Here is a 23,162-nt window from a genome sequence, read left to right as displayed (position 1 = left end):
TATTTATTTGTAAAAAATGTTTGGAATCATGTATGATTTTCGTTCCACTTCTCACGTGTACACCACTTTGTGTTGGTCTTTCACGTGGAATTCCAATAAAATTGATTCATGTTTGTGGCTGTAATGTGACAAAATGTGGGAAAGTTCAAGGGGGCCGAATACTTTTGCAAGCCACTGTATATTATCATGCTTTTTATAACTACATGAATGTACTATTGCTGTGTGATTTATTACTATTACTGAAGGTTACTCGACATACCAATACCAACTTGATTTTTAAATCTTAATATAAAATGAGAAACTGTAGGGTGACATTAGGTAAGGCTGCACTTTTTACAGCGATCTCGTATAGAAAACTATTCGCGCGTATATAAAACAGGTTTGCGGCTCCGAGCCGTCGTAAAGAGACTTCTGGCGGGCCGAAAACTAGCCACCATTAACTTGTCTGGGTCAACTTTGCTAGCGAGACAGAGAGAGGCGTTGAAAGGTTGTTTCGGAGGAAAACAGAACACAGTGTACAGTCGAGTCTTAACAGCTTACTTACAACTGGGCTCGTCAGGCACTCTTTTTGGCTGCAGTGGTTATTATTATATTTACATGCTTCCATCTCCCGATTCTGCTCGGTGTCAACTCGGACTTTCCACTCTCCTTTTTCTCCCTTCCTCGCGCTCACACACACACACAGGTATGGCAGTCCATTCTCCCTGCAGCACGCATTACACTGCCCATCAGGCTACATTCTGCCTATTGCCTTCATATTAAATCATTTTTGTGAATAATTTAAAAAATATTTCTTCACGTCATTATGCGGCCGCAACTAGGTTTGACATGGGCCACGAGATTGAGATGCAGGCATTAGAGCCCCTAATGCGTGTTTTGTTTGGGTTTCCACCGGCGTGGAATTACCAAAAATAGATGGCATAGCCTAACATGTGAAACAGGAAAAGACCACCGTGTAATCCATTTATTTCAACAAAGTCAATGTATTCTGAATACCACGCTTTTAAACAGTAACTGTAACAGAATACAGCTACTCATATTTTGTATTTTAAATACATAACGCCTGTACATGTATTCCGTTACTCCCCAACACTTTAGATAGATAGATAGATAGATAGATAGATAGATAGATAGATAGATAGATAGATAGATAGATAGATAGATAGATAGATAGATAGATAGATAGATAGATAGATAGATAGATAGATAGATAGATAGATAGATAGATAGATAGATAGATAGATAGATAGATAGATAGATAGATAGATAGATAGATAGATAGATAGATAGATAGATAGATAGATAGATAGATAGATAGATAGATAGATAGATAGATAGATAGATAGATAGATAGATAGATAGATAGATAGATAGATAGATAGATAGATAGATAGATAGATAGATAGATAGATAGATAGATAGACAGACAGACCTGATGTTTAAACCTTCTGTTTGTAAGAGGCAGCCAATCAGAGGAGCTAAAATGGATTGTTTCAGATGCTGAATAAACTTAGCAGATGCTTTAGAGCGTCAAATATAAATAATAAATAAGAGTCATGTTAAGAAACTCTTTATATATATCTTTTGAAAATAATCTCTGCTTGTGGAAAAAAAAATCAGATGTTGGGTGCACAACACAAACAAGACAATCTTCTCAGTAAAAAATATGTAAATTTAGAGTAAATAAAATGCTCACCAAGAGTAGCATTCTCAAAACAACTCAATTTCCAACAAACTCCAATTAACACATCATCTCAAAAATGTATTCTTGAACAGAGGTTTGAAGCTACCATTATCTGCATATAATGAGAAAGTTGTCATTTATAGGCATGAACCCATAGAGCATTATCACTGCAGCTCTGCAGAGATGTTTTTAGCACAATATTTTGCATTTCTGGCAGCCAGCTTTACTGCTTTGATTCAGTCCCGCTGCACTCATTAGTGTGAACCAAAAACTGCACAAACTGGCTCTACCCCACAGTACCCACAAGGCACCAAACAGCAGATATACATAGTTAGAAACTTGAACATTTAGCTTGTAAACTGCACATTTTCTCCAGAGTTTGTGGACACCAAGTCCGAGTGACAAAGAGCAATGACAACAGGCAGCTGTTGCATCTTGAAATAGTGCTTTTGATTTGAGATTAAAATGATTGGCTGAAAGATGCAAAAATGCTGTTAAGAGACATGGAGCGTGGTAATTCTCAGGGATTTTATCATCCGTTTTGTTTTTCATGAACTTATTGTATCTGTTGTTATGTTGAGTTTAAAGAGGGGAACCTACTGTATAGGTCAGTCTCGTCGAGGATCTCTGACTTGATGATTTCTTCAATAACGTCCTCCAGGGTGACAATACCCAGAACTTCGTAGAAAGGGTCTCCCTCACCTTCATTGTTCACCCTCTGAACTATGGCCAGGTGGGATTTTCCTAGCAAATCATACACACACATACACAGGTCATAAAGTTGGAGTCATATGTTATAGACGGTTAAACGTGGTTCACACAGTGAGCTTGGTTATAAAAGAGAAGAAACAGGCGGGAGTAAACATGTCTAATGTACCAATCTGAGGTGTATCATGGATAAATGTTTTATATAGTCTAAGTTTTTCTGTATAGCAAAGAGGAATTATAAGTTAGGTAGCAGGGTAGCAGGGATTATGGGGATTCAAAATCACACAAAGAGCAGGTGATGCAAAGTGATTTGAAGGCATGACTGTTGTACCCAGGGATACAGTGCTTGCTAATGTGAGGGTTAAACTGTTATCAGTGCCAGGAAAAAGTAATTCAGACCAAGACAGACAATCAAACAATCCTAAATTTCATCGTATGAACCCCTTTTGCCCTCCTTCCTTCCACATCTGTGTTCCCAGGACCCTCCTGTGTGCTGTAACATCTGAAAAAAAAGAAACAAACTGCCGTGTATGCAGAGACGACTGTCAGGCAAAACACTAAACAAATTCTTTGACTTTTCTCAGCTTGTGATCATTTAAAAGGAATTTTCCAGAGGCCTAGGCTAATATTAGCCCCTGCAAAATGAAGTTTCCATTCCGCCCTGGCGATATTCTCACCAAGCAAAGGAACAGACCGGGCGAACCTCCGCTGTGTGATCAGATTGTCTCGGAATGGGCCGTTTGCATGCAGATACACCTGGGTATAAAAACATGGAGGACGTCAGAGTGCTTCTGCGTACGTGTGCATGCACGTGTGTCAGGAGCGTCTGTGTGCACAAAGGAGTATGTTTATTTTACAGGTACATCACAGGGTCTGGTCTCAGTTGCTGTTTCAGCTCATTTTTACTGCTTCGATGCAGGCAAGCACAGACTGAAAAGATGTCTGAGCTAAAGACCAACAGAGTTATACTGCACAGCATCTCACTGCTTCCTCGCAACACTATGACAGCACAACAATGTTCAGTAGCTAGAACCTGAAAGTGAGAATGTTGTGAGTGCTAGATGGAGAATTGATGCTTTCAAGAAAGATACTCAGGTTACACCTAACATGCTGGCAGCGTAAGATCCCTTAAGAGAGGTATTAATAATGTAAGGACATAAATCCACTAACACAAAGAGCCTGAAAGTAGAAGGCCTTAGAAAATCTTAGCACCCAAGTGTCAAAAAACATACAAATGATATCTTCAGCATAGTGCTTTTTTTACTGAGACAAACACAAATGGCACCTCATGGGTTAAAGCAATCATACCTCTGTAGTCCTTGAGCATGCACTTACTCTAAACTGCCCAGGGAGGGAAAGAGAAATGGAGTGGCTAGCACAGCACAGCACTGCAGAGTGAAATTGATCAATGCTCGCTTTTTTCTCGCTAATGACATCCACTTCACTCATGTTAATGAACACAAGTTATGAAGTTTAGGTTTGTACTGTAATAAAACATGTTCTGTCTTTACACCATAGAGTTTAAAATGAAATTAACTAACCATTGTCAGTAAAAAAAACAGTTTGCTGCTGCATTTAAAACTGAAAATTAAAAAAAAGTACATATCTGAAAAGTCAAAAAGATTTCTGTTTTTCCAAGAGAAGAAACATCCAGCTTGTTATCAGAGCAAAGTTTGAAACCACCTTCTGCTTATAGGTTTTACATTTGCAATTACCCATGCCATTACTGCATATGGCATGGGTAACTGCAAATAGACCATTCATGTTTATAAAACAAATACTGGATTTGGAGAAAGAAATGCTGCTATTCAGGCTTTTCCGACTTGCTTCTTTTTTTTTTAAACTCGCATGTATGTCAGCTGCACGAGTAACGTAGTAACTGGGTGAATACTGTGAAATGTTATTTATTAACCTTAATCATTATCATTACTTATGTTGTATGGGGATGCAGATTGCGATTTAATATACTGTTTATGTTACCTTGTTAACCTTTTATCGTGTTTATGGGAAGAACTGGCTTAACCTGAGGATGAACATGACATGCACAGGACATGCTCTAACATTTGTCAAAGTGAGTAGGAGGACTTTTTATGTCAAAATATTTCCTAAATTGCAAAATAAAATTATGTTCATCCACACATACATAACCAAAGAGGGGCAAATTACAAATTACTACTACCAGACCTCATAAAGAGTCACATCGTCGACTCTTTCTACAGAGGTTACCTTAACATCTTTGCACATCTGTAATTTCAGCCATTGGTATCCCAAAAGCACCAAAGGACTTGATGACTCTGTTGTAAGGGTTTCAGCAGAGGCAGTAAGCGTCATTACTTAAAAACGACATAAGGATGAAACTCAGTGGGAAGCCGAGATGACAGCGAGAAGCATGTTTATGCAAAGTTTCTAGTCTGTCCCATGGACTGATATATAAGGAGACTCAACATTTTGTTCTATATAACAGAGGGCACAGACTGGCGACCTGTCCAGGGTGTACCCCGCCTCTCGCCCTATGACAGCTGGGATAGGCTCCAGCGCCCCCCATGACCCTGAAAAGGATAAGCGGAAGCGATTGGATGGATGGATAACAGAGGGCATAAGAAAATGATATACCCAATAATTTTCTCTTGTTACTATACTGGATGTTTTATGTGTCATTAGGCCAATTATAAATAAAGGATATGCATTGACAGAATATGTTGCAGCTCTAAAACCATGGGTCCACTTTATTTCACCTTTTTCTGAATATCTTCAGCTCATGAAACGGCTGTTATGAGTTTCCATCACTAGTGGATGATCTTCCAGTACTTGATGGATTGGTTTAAAAGTTCAGTTTGAATTTATGATCACTTTGATGATCTACTGACTTTCCCCCCCATAGTCTGAGTAAATTTTCAACAACTACCAGAGAGTTTGCCATGGATAAGTGACAAGAGTGCCTATCAAAATCTGTGACCGATTAGCCTCAGCATTACTCTTTGCTTGTGATAAATGTGCTGGTGGCACATAGAAAAAATGACAACCGTGGTATTAGTTATAACTACATGACTTAGCATCATCACTGATGTTAACGTTTAGCTTGTGTAGCTGGTCTAAAGTTCCTGACAGAGCTACACTTTTTTATTTAAATATTCTTGGCCGAGCACAATTAGGAAATACGGAATGAATGAATGCTCTTCTAAACTCTGGAAAACTTTTTTTTCTTTTTTTAAACAAACTGTATTTAAGAGCTGAGTCAATTAGACACTGGAAAATTTCCATGGGATTTGAGGGTGGGTGCGTGACCTCAGTACGGCCCTGTGGAGCAGACCTTTTGATGTACATCCTTCTCCTTATGCTGCCAGTGTATTAAACAACAGCTAAACTGTCTACTCAAGAGGATTAAGCACTTCCTGGTAGTGCACCTCTACTGCTTTGTTGTTAAGGAAAACAAAATAATCCGCTGTGTACTTTTTACTTCACTTCACCCAATTACAAATATAAACTGAAACTGTAATTTACAGGGCTACTGACATTTCTCAGAAATGTTCAAACATAGCACTGAATAACTGTAATAATTGTGTTGTAGTTCTCAACAGGCTTCCTTAATAGATGAAACTGAAAGTGAATTGACCCTTGACCCTGCTGTTTGCAGTGTGCCTGTGCGCTGGACTACCCAGCATGCATTCAGCCTCATCCCAGCTAGATAGCCCCAGATGTCAGGCAGCAGTGGTGGGTTATAGGACCCTAGACGACTGGCCTTAACAAGGACACGCTCTCCCTGAGGCCCGCTGCCAAGTTCCAGGCTCCAGAAGGTCCAGAGTGTTAGCTTCTACTCTCTACCTCTACTCCCTCTTTTTTTAAAAAAAACAAAAATACACTGCTTCTACGGCAGCGAAGCAGCTATAAATAAACAGGCTGTCATTGTCTCATAATATATTTATGGAACACAGAAGCTGCATTTTTTTTCCTCTTGTTTGTGTGTTATTTTGTCTTTGTGGGAAACTGGAAAGTATGCACTCATCTGTGGGACAGTGAGACAAAATAACTGGGATGGCACTACTGTGCAAACACATGTGTGTGTGTGTGTATTTGTGTGTGTACTGAGAGAAGCAGAAAGTGACTCTAGTTAGTTAAAGGTAGGGTATATGGTTCCTTTCATGGTAACACTGCAACTTTTTATTCACATGTAAACAGAATTTATAACCTTCAACTGATTATAACCTGTCATAAAAAAGTTGTAGTGCTTGTATTTGTCAACTAACCAAACTGATTTTTGAACAAGAGTATTTTGTGCATTAGGTTTTTTAATCTAAGTATTCTAAGTGATATCAGACCAAAGCTTCAGCCAGAACAATGTGATGTGATGTAATTAAAGACGGAAAAAATGGAGGCACTAAAGGGAAAGTCATTGGGTCCCCAAAGTCAGTCAACCAGTCACCAAAATGCCAGTCACCATAATAAAAGAACCTTTGAAAAATCTAAATTGGGGTTGCAATAATTCAGGAAGTAATATTCTTAATGGGCCCATTTTCATATGTAGTTTGTCAAAGATCCAAATTAAAAGCGCTCCAACTCTTGATAACTGTACCAAGCCAAACCAATAAACCATCCATCTATCCATCCATACCCCAAAGCCAAGCCTGAGAACCTCCATTTAGGCCTTCAGAGACTAAGCCATGTGCTCTTTTCCACCATTCCCATCTTATTTATGGAATGTAGCTTTGTCATATTTTTCCATAGCGCAATATGCCCCTATAAATAGGCACGTAAGGCTCAGAGACTTGGGGTGGGAGTATGAGGGGTCAGTATCTGTTGTGGACACTCATCACTGCCCCCCTCCCTGTCTCGCTCTCCCCCTGTTTTTCCAAATATTTGAGCCCTGACAAATATAGTGCAACGTTAGGGTGATGGGAACTCGTTGGATGGTCTTTCTTCTAAATCTACCTCCTGTGAAAAAAAGGAGCAGAGTTTCAGGCTATTCTCACCCATTTTTCCATTGACATGGATAAAAACTTTACCCTGGTAACATGTCAGCTATTTACAGCTTCTTTATTTACACAAACATTCAGACTGAATACACACTGAATAAAATAGTGTCACCTTGTGGCCTGTATTATCTGGAGACAGAAATGGAATTTATAGATAAAACAGATACATGAAATGCCTGCTGAGGCATTTATAAGATTAATATAAATAAGGAAACAAATGCTCCTTAATTGGTTACTTAAAGGGGCAGAGCAGCTGCTGCTCTAGGCTCCGTCAACTTCACTTTAATAAATCACACAAGGGGCATTTGCACCTTTATTGATCCTGAACAAACTTTATAATGTGCATGCAGTTTGCTGAAGGGTATTTACAAAAATGATACAGAGATTAGGTCAACCAAGAGTGCTTAATTCATTTCGACTGTTCCTTTAATTAACTAAATATCTTTGAGTAGATGGTATCAACTGACATAACAATATCATGATCTGGCTGTGTCTCAGGCTACGTTCATTAGACAGGGTAGTAATGCTGTTACGTGTTATGTGCTTGTACTAAATGTAGTTACGTAGTGCTCTGATAAATGCTATATGATAGAAACATATAGATAATATGTTTTTGTTTACAAGTTGAACAGCCACAAGGTGTAATACCCTCCATGGAGAAGGAGACTAGAGGCCAAGCTCAAGGTAGCACAGAGGGAGGTTAGCCAACTATCGGAGCTGCAGAAAGGCGCGATGAAGAAGGTGCCTAAGAAGTATAGCAAGCTGTACTGTTCCCACTGCTCTTCTGCATAGTCCTGAACCCCCTCAGTGAGATCACTAACAAGACTGGCTACTGATACCGACTACGGAATGGAGCAATCATCAGCCACCTCGTCTACATGGATGACATCAAGCTGTATGCCAAGAGTGAACGAGACATCGATTCACTGATCCACACCACCACGATATCCAGCAATGACATGGGAACATCATTCGGACTGGAGAAGTGTAGTCAGATGATAATGAAAAGAGGGTAGTCAGAATTGAGGGGATTGAAAATCTAAATGGGAGACACCCCCCAGGGTGGTGGAGATTGCAGAGCTAAGATCCTGTGGGACTTCCAGATACAGATGGACAAAATGGTGGTGGCTAACCAACTGGACATAGTGTTGGCTGACAAACAGAAGAAGACAGCTGTAGTGATTGATGTAGCAGTTCCGAATGACAGCAACATCAGGAGGAAGGAACATGAGAAGCTTGAGAAGTACCAAGGGCTCAGAGAAAAGCTGGAGAAGATGTGGAGGGTGAAGGTGACGGTGGGTCCAGTGGTAATCGGAGCACTAAGTGCAGTGACTCCCAAGCTAGGTGATCCCAGGAGCAACATCATATGTATCGAACAATACAAAAATTTTAATTTATTTGATCAACTTTCCTTCTGACGATGCTGTCTGTGTTGAGCGCTCAGTGGATCTGCGCTCGACAGTGCAGCCTAGGCGGAGTAGTCGAACGCAGATTCACTGAGCGCAGGACAAGCTAGCGAGACAGAAGTTAAGCTCTCCTTGCAACATGGCAAATTGAACCTCCCCCAGCCTCATTCAGATCTGCCGTTTGGAACTATTTTGGTTTTCATGTGACGTATGACCCTGAAGGTAAGCGCGTCATGGACTAAAGTAAAACAGTATGTTGGATGTGCCACGCAATGCTCAATTAAATGGGTGGGAGCTAGTGTGTTAGCGCAGTTAGCTCGTTAACGTGCTGGCCGTCCAGCCCCATGCACGGGGCGAGCCGCGGTAGCTCGTTAACGGAGATTTGCTGTGTTGTGGCGTTAACGTCATTTCAACGAGATTAACGCTGACAGCACTAGTGGGAACACAACGAATATGACTGCACATTTACACCGACATCATCCTAGTGCAAAGACAAGTGGAGCCAGACAAAAACAACAAGCATGCATGCTACAAACTTTACCCGAGTCATTTAGACAGCCGTTAGCACATGATCCTCCTTATGGGGACCTGATATGTTTAATATGCTGCTGAGAATATAGCCCAGAAGAAGCGTATAGTATAGCTTTTATTTTGGAAAGAGCCATTTCTCTGTAATAAACTCTCTTTTCCAAAGATGAGTGATTCCTCGATCAGATGCAGGGCTCGCAAAATCGCTAGCCCGACGTCCTGGGGCTAGCGATTTTTCCAGTCGGGCTACCAAAATCTATCTCTGCCCTGCCCGTCGGCCTATCGTACGAAGGAAAAATATATGTCAATGCTTTTGCATTCTTTCAGAAATGTAGCTGGGTAATTATGTCATTGGCATCGGTGAGCCACTGTCAATATGTGACATATTGAAATCGCGTTTGAATTTGCGCTTGTTTTTTGCTTTCACTTTGCAATCGCGCGAACTGTGTATAGAGAGCGACAGCACTGATTGGTGAGTGATGATAATTTGCGCACCAATTCCTCTGACATCGTCTTATCAATGTTAGCTTACTATGCAAACATGACAAGTGAAATCTCCCGCAGCTTACACATGTGAGAGGTTGATCGCGCAGAGAATCGCTGAGCGTTATGTGAGTGCGTGTGTAAAAGCAGCAGGATATATATTTCAGTTCTGCTGAGCCAAATAAGACAGGTCAGGGTGAAGAAGTGACAGCCAAAGAAAGGCTTACCACAAAACGGAAAAGTTATGACAAATCAGACTATAAGGCAAAAAGAAAGTGCAGCTTTATGGTTTCATGGACAAAATAATTTCTGTGGTTGCAATATGATGAGCTATATAACCGGGGCTGCACATAAGTGGTCCGCAGGTGCGCATTCGCTGTCAAAATAAAAAACGCGCACAAGATAAGAAGTTGCAACGCGTGTTTGCGTACATAAGATTTTCAGGAGGAGGACAGACATTTGTTTAAAACTCTTAAAGATGTCCAAGAAGCTCCTTTAAGCAATTACTTTGGTGTTCCTCCACCTCCAAAGAAATGTCAGGAGTCCGAACCACAAAAGAAGCGCGTATTCTCGGAAAAGTAGTTGCAGGAGGTGAGCTGGCTTCAAACAAATGATGAACGCACAGAGATGTGGTGCGGAATGTGCCGTGAAAATTTAATAAATGACATTAAAAAGGCATGAACATTTTTTTTTATCGAAAAAATATTGAACCGTGACACCAAAGTATCGAACCGAACCGTGAATTTAGTGTATCGTTGCACCCCTATATATATATACATACATACATACACACACACATATATATATACACACACACATATATATATACACACACACATATATATATACACACACACATATATATATATACACACATATATATATATATACACACATATATATATATATACACACATATATATATATATACACATATATATATATATACACATATATATATATATACACATATATATATATATATATATATATATATATATATATATATATATATATATCCACATTCTGCTTTCTTCTTCAGGGGTGAGAAGGACAACTCTGCTCCGAAGCTCCATGCTAACCATTTTTGTGATTTCCTCTTTACTAAACAAGACCTTGCTCACTATACCAACCCTTTTAACTTACAACTAACCCCATGTTTCTTTTAATTAATAACAATAACCTTTATAGATACTCATCAGCACATGTGATATTTGGGAAATTTATCACCGGATGAGGCATGCTTTGCTTTCTCACTAACAAAACAAACTGCTTTGACTTTGATCACTGATCAACTTCCAAATGGGTGATGTTGTAAGAAACTGTGGGGGACATGAGGAGAAACAGCTCAGATTTTAAAAACAACAATCATTTCCCAAACAATCATAATCTTCAGTATGCACACTTGGGTCCATAGCTGTCACAAATATAAACAATCAGGGTCACTTGGACAGAGATGAACACTGGCCTGAACAATTGACTCACTGACTGACTCACTTACCCTGCAATTTACCAGTCAATCAACTAAACAGTTGAGAAACAGAGCTAATATTCATTTGCATGGACAAATATACAACTGCATGTGAACACAAACTCAGACACACAAAACTGAAAATGACTACTATAATTACTATTTTTACTGTTTAGCATTATTTTAACAGCAAAACAAAACAGTTATTCTGTTGCGGACACCAAATATATGATCAAACGAGTGCAAAGACTGAAATAGACGCCTTCCTATTTTAAATGTCGGTTATTTAAATTGCCTTTCACAAGATCTGAGATATTTCAGCCTGGAATTTAGAGATATTGTCTTGTTCACAACTAATAATCTTGATACACTCAGTGACATTGTTTACTAAGCTACTGAATTGAGACAGCACATCAACCAAAGTGGAAATGCACCTTAAAACAGACTTATTTCTAGGTAAAAACAACTATTTCAGCATTTGTGTTCAGTCACTGATGCACTGGTAGGTCTTCTAACAAAGCAATAGCATGGACAAATCAATCAATGGACAAAAGTTAAGTCCACTTCCAGCTCCAAAGCGTCACTAAGTGGCCTTGGTCACAAGATCATTCTGCTGCTACTAGCCAGTGGTGTTTGACTACACACACACATACACAAATACAGGACAGCCACACACACACTGCTGGAATGACATTGTTGTTCATTCAGAGAAGCAGCTTGCTGTCATAGCTGGCTGCGTTTGTTGTTGAAAGGTCCCCTGGGTGGAGATTCCTCTGGGCCTCAGTCATAAGGAGAGGCATCAATGGGAAACCAGTGCGGATAAATGAATGAGTCTGCGGTCAGGTGCTGCTCTGTTATGTGAGTGTTGCAACTGCTGAATGGTTAGCACATCGCACAAGGATGACGAGGACTGAGGGTATCTTAAAAAAGCAAAAATGAAAGAAAAACTGTTTTGTATTATTTTTGTGGTCATTTCTGAACGAAAAATTGTCTTTACATAGAAAGTGCTTAATAGCATGCTAATACCAAGACCTGATCAGTAAGTATCAACATATTAGAGAATTAAATAATCAAATGGTGGCTGTGTGATAAAGATCATTTGCTGTAGTATTTTGTTTTTGAACAACATTCAATTTTTAATCTATTTCTTCTACAATTTTTATACTTTGTATATACAGTAATGAAGTGTGACAATGCAATAATGCAATAAATCTCTAGCATGTTTAGAGCAATCACAGTGACTTTATTAGACTACTTATCAAATGTCTGTTAGAAATTGCTAAACTTTAAAAATTAATATCAAAATAATGAATCAATTTATTCCATTGCCACACCAGCAGTCGAATCATTAGATGCACTCTTCATTTTTAACACAGAAAGAGCAAGTTAGTCAAACGCATAAAAACACACATTTCTTGGCATGGAGTACTCAGAGCTTTAAAACTCATAATTAATGCCTCAATAAAAACAATTAGCCACAGGGCAAAATCCTTAAAGCTACAATGAGCTAAGTACTGAATAAAAAAGCTCCTGTTCTTTCTGCAATAAGCTTTAAGAATGTGAAGGAAAACACAGAACCTGCAAAAACGTCCCGGGTCCCTGTGTTTCTTACCTCCACAGAATCATCAGTGATGATTCTCAAACTTTGCTGCATAAATAAATATGTAAACATGAACTCCAGTCAAGTGATTTTAACATCTGAGTTTTTCACTCCTGTTTAAATATTATATAGTTTAAAAATGACTTATTTCATGGTGTATGGTAGGCTACCATACACCATGACACCGAACACATAAATAGCTTTTATCATTTCTCCATAGTTTTTCCACATTTGAAGTGCTTTCATTTAAATGTTTGGGCCAAGAATATTCATTTATCTTCTTAACTGCTTTTCCAAGCTGGGGTCGGAGGAGGGCTGGAGCCTGTCATAACTGTCATGTTGGAGAGGCAGCCTAGACAGATTGCCACAGAGAGGCAAGCATTCACCCTTATATTCTCTCCTACAGACAACTTAGAATCACCAACTAACCTAACAAGCTTGTTTTTGAAATATGGGAGGAAGCTGGAGTACCCGGAGAGAGCGTGCAATCTCCATACAGAAAAGCTCCTGACAGCTGGCAGATTCAGACTGAAGACCTCCCTTTCTGTGAGGCTACAGTGCCAACAGTGGTGGTGTACCACTGCACCGTACCTCCCAGTCATATTGTGTTAATGGTACAAAAGAAAAAAAGGCCACAAGCTCAAAACATGGCAGTGCTCATCAGCAAAGCATAACAACAAAGTCCAAGAATGGACTATATGTTCAGGTTTTGCAGCCACATGACCACTAACTATATGATGCTAGACATTTAATCCTATAGGGTCAACTGAATAAGGCCCCAGCCACACAGGTCTATAGACCATTTACCAACAATCTGACAAACTAAGGATTGTGAGGGAAAAATGTGTACTCTCAGATCGCGGATGGTTTCTGGGTTGTAGTCGTAACCACCACCAGTGAAATCAATTCCTGAAGGCCCGTTCACATAGGTCTAGAACAGGGGTCTCAAACTCCAGTCCTCGAGGGCTGGTGTCCTGCAGATTTTTCCATGTGTCCCTGCTGCAACACACCTGATTAAAATTAGTAGGTCATTAGCAAGACTATAGAACTTGACTGCATGCTGAGATGGCAATTCAACCATTTGATTCATGTTACAGCAGCTTATGAGTAAATGAACATGGTCCAATAAAAGTACTTTTAGAAGTACATTTTTCCAAACACTTACATTTACTTAAATTTACTTGAGTAGGGTTAGGGGTTGCCACTTCAGCATGCAGTCAAATTCTAGAGTCTTGCTAATGACCTCCTAATTTTATTCAGGTGTGTTGCAGCAGGGAGATATGGAAAAGTTGCAGGACACCGACCGTCGAGGACTGGAGTTTGAGACCCCTCGTCTAGAACATGGTTAGACCACTAACCACCAGTTACCAGGGGAAAAATCTTTTACTGGACTGGTTGTTGGAGGCATACACTGCTGCACTAAAATCCTCTGGGCGATTGTTCAGGTTGCTAGCAGAAGACACAGACTTGCTTGCAAACACTAGTCAACTATTTCTTAAGAATGATAGTAAAACTGTGATAAGACCAACACAAACTGGAACCAGAGACTGTCTGCTTTCAAAGTAAAAGCTGCACCTTTCGAAACATCATTCTGCAACACTGAGTTACAACATTTACTCTGGAGGTAAAGATTTTTTTATTACAGTTTGTGTTTCACCTTTTCAAGTTTTACAACTGCTTGGCTGGCAGCCAATGAAAGTTTGTAGACAAGACTATGTAAACTACAGGCAAAGGTGACAATTCGCTAGTGACCAAAGCAATCACAAAGAGGTTTTCTCAAGCAAATGTTACCTAATGACAACTAGCAACCAACAAGAACCAGTTGCCAAATGGTCAAATAGTAACATTTTCCATCGTAACCACTGGTGCCCCAAAAAAATCATTGACTGTTCTCTCGGCCTATCTGACTGGAATCTGAGTGAGTGATAAAATGCTAAATATTAAATAATGAGAAGCACAAGTGAAAGAAATAAGGATGAAAAACCTCAATAGCTTATATCCGTCAAGCATGACATCAGATGATATCACAGAAGAAAGTTCTGTTTTTTCTGTGAAAGAATACAAAGGGGTTGATTATCAAAACGCAGGTGAAAACAATCAGGAACAAGTGAAGACAATTGCTATAGAGCAGACAATAACAAATAAGAAAATAAAGAAGTAACTAGAAGGACACACAACAGAAAACTAACCTTCACAGTAAAACAACACTAGGACCAAAAAGAAATCAAACAAGAATCCAAGGTACTATTCAAGAAAACCCAGGGCAATGAAAATAATGCATTTCCCAGAAATGATCTAAAATAACTCTTTTTAAATGATTATGGCCTTGACCCTGTAACACTTCAATGGTCATAAATAACTCTTTCACTCATCTTAAGGTCAATTGTCATTAATGATTACAAGTCATAACGTCACACTTTGCACTAAACTTGGTTTTCCGATGACTTTACTAAAGTCAACAAACTCGGCTGTGTCCCTAAAGCAAGAAATTAGAACTTCAAGCTTTGATTAAACAGCCATCTGCAGTGGAAGCACACAGGACAGGAATAATAATTCAAGCTGGACAGTCAGCTGTGGATGGGGTTAAAGCTTAGAGGCTGAATCTGGGCCCGAAGGGTCAGCTGGAGCAGTGGCTGGGGCCTGCAACCCATAGTGGGGCTCTACTAGCAGTTCCCTCTCTTGCTGTTAGTTGGGAGACGCCAGAGAGGGAAAAGGTCCACCGCACGCATACCAAGAGTCCTGAATGACCTAAAAATGCATCTGCGTCTTTACAACAAAGTCAGATAGGCAGATATTTGATTTCTTCCTGCTTGGTTTCTTCATTTGAATGCAGAACTGAAAACAGTCTTGACAACTTAAATGCCTTTGTGTTATTTGTGCCACTTTGAGGAAAAAAGTTTTACTCTGTCTGTTTTCATGCTTGTACAAAATAATTGTGAAAACCTGAGTCAGAGTTCTTCTATGATTTGATACATCCAAATGTATAAGCATGAAAGAGGTGAAGCCACTTGAACTTGAAGACACGTTCTTCAACAAGATAACAAGTGAGCAAAACAACTGAAACGTGGAAAAACTGGTAAAATGTGTAAATTGAAAGCAGAAACCAAACCTATTATTGTGACTGCAGCGGAAAGTAGGTGCAAACCAGGGGCTCAATATTTGGGGCTCATTCCAATTTCAATACTGATCCGAAGGCAGTAAAAAAATTCAGATACTGACAGCAAAACAGATCAAAAAGGTTGTTAACCTTGATAGCTTCAACAGCACAACGGGCACTTAATTTTGCACGTGATTACTGAATCATGGTTAATGCCACAGAGTGCTTGTTGTTGGTATCCCGAAAGACATTTTGGACTTTTCCTGCAGAAAAATTATTTTATGATTTCCATAAAAGCATTTATGTCAAGTAGTTACAGCTTACCATATGCTCGATCAGAGCTTTTGTGACTCAAAATTGACCTTTAAGGTGTGATTACACAAACAGGGAAAATTGGTGCAATCAATTATATAGGTATGTGTATATATATATATATATATATATATATATATATATATATATATATATATATATATATATATATATATATATATATATATATATATATATATATATATATATGTATGTATGTATATATATATAGATATATATAGACATATAGATATAGATATAGATATATAGATATAGCATATGGTAAGCTGTAACTAGTTGACATAAGTAGATAAATGTCAGCTGAACAAGGTAAAATGCTAAGTTATACAATTGTATCATTTGCCTTGTCTCTATCATTGTTTCTGTCAGCAGACAGCGCTATGAGCATTTCAAACAATGAACTCTGAGTCACTCTGCTGGAAAAACTACACCAGAAACTGTTTATAAAATATATATTTTTACATGCTAGGTAACATGCAAATACCAAAAAATCTTTAATAGATTAGTATTGGCTGAAACATTAGTTGGACTCTACTGGAAACCTACATTCAGTTCAGCTAACATGAGCTGCTACGTTTAAGGTTATTGGTAATTATGAGAAGAAGAAAAAAAGGAAAACAATCATATTTGTCATGCGGGGTAAATGTTATTAAAATGTTGTTTTTTGGTTCCATTTCATAGTGGGTTTATTCTTTAATATAACTTTGGTAATGTGAGGGCACGAAATGGTCACATGCACTCATGGCCCATTAGCTTTTGCTAATAAATGCTAATGAGTGGCTGGTGCTGATTTCTGAGAAACTGAAACAGCAGTGTGAGAATTTTCCAAATGTCCCTCAAAATGACTTTGATTACTTTCCTACAGACTTTTACAAATCTATAAAGTTTAATTAATAATTAAATCAGAATTAAACCATAAGAGTAAGTGTGAGGTCCTGATGCTCGGTGCTTTTTTGTCGTTTTAATCATTATCGATGTGTTTCACATTGCCAGCTGAAATAAAAACACTACCACTGCTTAAGTCTCAGGAAAGTAGGCTCCATCAGCTGATTGTAAAAAGCGCTGGTGTCTTTCGGGCCTGTGAAGGGCCCGTCTTGGGCTTTTCCTCTTGCCAGTAAATGGAGAGACGGACAGTGTGCCCGGTGTTATCAATGAAGCCAGCCTCTTGGCTCTCCAAAAAGTGCAGCTTGGAAGGCATCCATAGCAGGGCATTAGGCCTGGAGGTTTGTGTCGTTTGTAATTTATAACACTGAGGGAAATGGGTAAGAGGACAATATGGAGAGAAGAGGGAGAGAGGGAATGTAGGAGGAGGGGGATGGGACTTTGCTACACAAGCAAGTGGCTCTGCTTCCTTTAGTGTGCTGCACAGAGCCTGGTTACTAGGCTGACCAAGCTGCAGAGTCTTCTGTCCCTCTCTGAGGCACAGCCTGAATGGGCCTTATTTTTCTTTTTACTCAAGTCAAAGTTAGACACAAACCAGAAAAAGATACAGTCTTCTGTACAGAAAAAATGCAGTGCTGGAATGTAACTAAGTACTTTTACTCAATGTTTTCTTGGCCAAGTCTCCCTGGAAGAGAAGATTTTAATCTCAAGGAATTTCCTGGTGATTAAAGATTAAATAAAAACACAAAAAAACAAAACTTAAGTACATAACATCTTTTTTTAAAAACTAAATATAGTGAATTGCAATTATCTGACACCTTTAGCAGCCTTCATGATGTTTTGATTCCTTTGTTGATTCATATTTGATCACTACTTCTCTAATAAATGTTTAGACTGGGCAATACATTAATGCCAGAGGAGAGCAAACAAGCAAACAAAAAACCACAACATTTCCATGCTATGGGACTGATTTGTTAGGTAGATGAGAGCACATTTAAATAACAAACCCAGTAAAAACAGCTCTTAAGATTTTTCCTTATAGTCCTTATAGTCCATACAGCCTTATAGTCCAGAAGTCATCTGGACTATAAGGCTTAAAACAAGCAATGTGAAGCAATAATTTGTTCATTCATTTCCATAAGAAGTATATTAAAAAATACATTTTAAATCAAATAACTATGACACTAAAAAGCTGCTTGCACATTAATGCATCACTGGAAAAACCTAATTATATAAAGCATAATTGTATATTAGTCCCAGGCGCTATTCTATAGCCTCAACTTCTTTTGTCTTTAATACATTAAGTGCATCAGCCCATTGTACATTTATACCCAGGATGTAGTAGCAGCTAGTCGCCACTTTTCTCCACATGAGAGAATCAGTAGGATGCCAGTTAATCAGTGCTAATGGCTTTCATTAAGAGGAGTCTCACTATCTCCATGTTTCATTATGGCACGCCATCTCTAGAGCCTGCTAGAGCTTCCAGTGGGACAGACTGACGTAGAGGCGGCGTTACAAATTTGTACATTTCAACCCCTGCTAATAAGACATAATGATTACCGCAATACAGTGATCATCATCACTCTTCTCCTCCTACTAATCATCATACGGCGACACTAATAGCAGCAATTTCCCGTCATTTCATAACAATGACATCATGCACAACACCCAAATTACCCTGATAATATCTTAAAGACATAACCACAGTCAGAGCAAACAGTTCCTCTCAGCAGAGACAAAATGAATGACACTTTGCGTACGACTACATAAAGGATTTTTCTTTATATTAAATATGTAATGGTGGCATTTCAAGTATCAGCTTAAGGACGATTTTTGCTCTTTTTGCCATCAAATGCAAAAAAAGAGCATCTTTTAAGTGTCTTTCCAACAAGATAAGGGTCTTGGTTAAGTGGTTTCTTGCTTTAGAATAGAATTTCTTCTAAAAATCTTGGAATTTAATAACAGCAAAACTTTAGTCTTATAACAATAAATTGGTTAAATTTGGTGCCTTTTTGTGTCTGTGTGTCTGCATGCATGTGTTTTATATTCTGCCATTTGGACGACAGAAACACAAAGTCTTTCTGGTGTATCATCATCATCATCATCAGTCTTTGAACATTTAGTAGCAAAAAAAATATTGGCAAATGCCAATATTCAGATAAAATATTGATTAACGCCAACAGTTCATTTCTCTACTCCCACTAAAGTCTTAGATTATACAATCCCAAAACAGAGGCTGTAAATCAGAGTATCTGCACTATGGAGATGATCATTTCACATTTGTTTAAAGAGGATTAAAGGGCCTATCAAAATTAATAAATTTAAGTACAAATGGATGTAAGTGCAAATATCTCATCTTCCATTCGGGTAACTTACAGTTAAATCCAGGCCAACAGAATAAATGAAAACATGAGGCTGTTCTGTTACATCATACACCTCTCAGCCTCAGTCTCCTGTTACAGTAATACCTGCATGGCCACGTCAATTACAAAGTCTAAATAATCTGTTAACGAAATAACGGGCAGGTGCAGTATGAGCTCTGTTTTGGGAAGCAGCTTATTAAAAGCAACGTGGGGGTGGCTGCATTCTGGATTGCATAATAACAAATTTTTTCATGGCTACAGATCCTAGGCAACATGCGCTGGAAGCAGATTCGGCTCCTTAACTACACGAACAACACAAAATTACAAAAGCCATTCCTTCAGGAGCAGCCATCGTCAGAGACTACCAGAAGTTATATGAGTCACTAATGAGTCTGCACTCAAGTTACTAGGTAGAAATGATGTGAAGTGAGATGCACTGCAGTGTCGAGAAAAAAGAACTGCGGTTTTTAAAATGTGCTCAAGATAGATGTTTGCACCAACACCAGAGACAATACGTGACAGTGTTTGGATTTCTGTGCAATGTGTTCTGACCGAAAGAGACCTTACAGTAGTACAGTAATACCACTATACTTTCTACAATAAGTGCCTCAGGTTTATCCCACTCACTTCCTTGGTACAATATGGGACTTTTTCTCAAGTGACTACAGTGATAAAAACCATATTTGTGGATGTTCATAAAAAGCCCATTGTCACAAACAAATAAATCTGCCATACAGAAGCAAGGACGTGAGATTACAGAGGTTTATATCAAAAGTCTTCCATGTCAGATCTCCACACTTGTTACTCTTCAAAGTAACCCTTGATAAAATGTCAACTATAAAGCAACAGAGACCTTTTTGTGTGTTTTAACCCCTTTTGGATAGTAGTGCAGTCTCATTTCTACTATATCTTTGGATGGCTGTGCACAGGTCAAATTTGGAGGCTAATGCATTTTGGTGGTGCTACTTCCAAATATAGCAAGCTGAAGCTGACATAGTTGTTTGTTTGCAGGAGTTGTAGGCCAGCAGTACTGCTTAATACCACAGCCTACGTGAATAGAGACTGGATCACACCCAAAATCTTAATTTTGACATCAGAATACATTACAGTCAACGAAAAATCTGCAAAACTTCCAGGAAACCTACTTTACATTTATTTTCCAGGAAGAAAATAAATGTAAAGAAAAGTCATAATGCCAGATCAGACAGGCTTTGGTAATGCACTGCGGCTAGATTGACACTCCTTAACTGTTGTACTAATCGGGTCTTAAAAGCCTACTCCACGTTGTACCAGAATCTGAAGAATGTGGGGCAATTCAAAAACTAGTCTTGTAACGCAACAAACTCAAGAGTTTAACCCAGTCAATATCAAAATCAGCAAAGGTCAACAGTGCATCCATTCATTGTTGGGAAAAGTTTGGTTTTTTTGTAATAAGTTACAGATTACTAGTTAACCTGTAATGAATTTATTCTTCATTGATGATGAAGAATAAATGTTTTTATTCTTCATCATCAATGTAGCTTATTGTAGTTACTGTAATTGAAATGCATTTAGTTTTTGATTACTTGTCTAATAAATTAAATTGGGCAATAAAGCAGAAACAGACTTGAGCAACGTCAACAATTTTTTACAGCTTGCAAACAGGGTTTAGACTTGTTTACTAGCAGTAGATTAATGTCAAAGATTAAAAAAAAAAAAAAAAAGAAAAATCACTGAATTTCTGTACCCTGGCATTGTTGGCGGGTCATAGCATGGCCAGCTCGGATTTTTCACACAAATGTGCACAGAGTTGACTGGTGAATGACAACAAATTCAAACAACAGACACAAAAAACAACGCTAAACACCTTTAGGTGACTGTTGTTGTGATTTGGCGCTGTATATAAAATTGAATTGAACTGAACATTTGAGCACAAATTGCTAATACATCAGCTTTTTGGAACGATCAGTATTAATTACATTTACTGCACAGTCTCACACCAACTTTTATTCTGAATTGACAGAAATTCTACATTTCTGCATTCGTGGATGTCACAAGTAACTAACCAACTTGACTTCACTGCTTGGGAATTACAATAAGTGAGATTTTGGCTACAGCTGGTTTTCATCCATTTAATGAGTTTATGAAAATGAACTTACAAAGTCTTTAAATTTGCATTACAAAATGTACTAACCATTACATCATCTTCATTTCTTTTTCACAATTGTGTTACCCTGGAGCCTAAACAGTTATGAAAAATCAAACTCAAACAACGAGCAAGTATAAGCAATGCTAATAGAAAATGTCAGTTTGTTTGGTTTTTAATCAAATGTTTTTCTTCAGCCAACAAATGTGATGTTTGCTATTAGAGGAGGCCAGGAGGAGCACTGTGTCTTTGTGGATCTAGAGAAAGCATATCACAGCGTAGGGCTGGGCCATATTATACCGTTCACGGTAATACCGGTATAATGTTAGGCAACGATAGGAAAATGAAATATCGCGATAGAATGGGAGTAAAACGCGCATGCGCAGTGCCTTTGTTTTCATACGCACATGGCCGATTGTTGAGTGAAACAGATGAACCAGAATTGGTTTGTAAAAATGGTGCAACTTCCGTGATGTGGAACTGGTTTGGTGTTTGTCCGTCAGATACACAACAAAGCACATTTTTTTGCAGAACATGCAAGCGGCCGTTGTTATTGTCGTATTTGTTGGACTAAGATGCTCTTAAATCTGGGAGTAATCTGGGTCCTAAACTCCGTATACATTCAGGTCAAACAACACTGCAGCATCACTTAGAGTTAAAAACTGTCTAAATTCTTTCATCTTTAATAAAACGATCAGCATTGCTGCTTTACCAGGTGTAACTATAAAGTTTAACTTCCAGGCATCCATGAAAACAAAAGTTATTACATTTAACGGAGTTAGAAGTTAGCAGGAAGCTAGCGGAAGTTAGCTCGCTAGTTTCGCTAGTTACCTAAGCATGATATAGCATGTTCTGACGGAGAGATTTCTGAAAAAAATCAAACGTACAGCTCTGCTATCACTTCCAACATAAATGAAGACAGGAAACTAAACAGCAGTGACGTTTGTAGGGTTACTGAAGTTGGGCTAGCTGGTATATAATGATGTGCTACGTGATCGCTAGCGACACAGCTATGTTAGCATAACATAAACAGTGAAGCTGGAGGACGAACACTAACACTTTTCCACTTATAAAAGTTAACGTGAAGGTTCTTCATGGTTAGAGACAAATGCAATCGCATGGCAGGATGCTGTAAACGGACCAAACTTCAGTCAGGAGAACAACTGAGATAATCCATCCACAATACGAGGTTAGTCATTAATATACTGCAACAACATGGGAATAGAGCAGCTGCCAGAGAATTCAACATTAATGAATCAATGGTACAGAAGTGGAGGAAGCAAGAAGAATGAGTTTAATAAAGTTTGATTTATCTGACTGCTTTGTTTCGCTTAATGTGCCTTATAATCCCGTGCACCTTATGGTCCGAAAAATGCGTACTGCACACTGCAGTTTAATGTTGCAAAGCACCTCTTTTTAACTTCAGTGGATATTATACATGGTTATGCTCAGGATATGTCAGCCCATTTCTACTGGAAATGCCTTTTGGTTAAACTTTCAGCAAGGAATTTG

At 38.6% G+C, this 23,162-nt stretch overlaps 1 protein-coding gene across 3 annotated transcripts in view; it reads right to left on the bottom strand.

Annotated features, from left to right (window-relative positions):
- Positions 1-23,162, bottom strand: part of cnnm2b (cyclin and CBS domain divalent metal cation transport mediator 2b) — a 51,410-nt gene that overhangs the window by 18,798 nt on the left and 9,450 nt on the right. For all 3 annotated transcript variants that reach the window (XM_085410556.1, XM_085410554.1, XM_085410555.1), the window contains exon 2: positions 2,285-2,428. In XM_085410556.1, coding sequence (XP_085266682.1) covers positions 2,285-2,428 — 144 coding nt within the window. The remainder of the gene's footprint in view (positions 1-2,284; positions 2,429-23,162) is intronic.

This window comes from Rhamphochromis longiceps, linkage group LG6 (genome assembly GCF_057381845.1).
Source record: "Rhamphochromis longiceps isolate RC_006_pf linkage group LG6, R_longiceps_female_GT1.1, whole genome shotgun sequence".
Taxonomy (NCBI): Eukaryota; Metazoa; Chordata; class Actinopteri; order Cichliformes; family Cichlidae; genus Rhamphochromis; species Rhamphochromis longiceps.
This window is presented reverse-complemented; position numbering and strand designations above follow the sequence as displayed.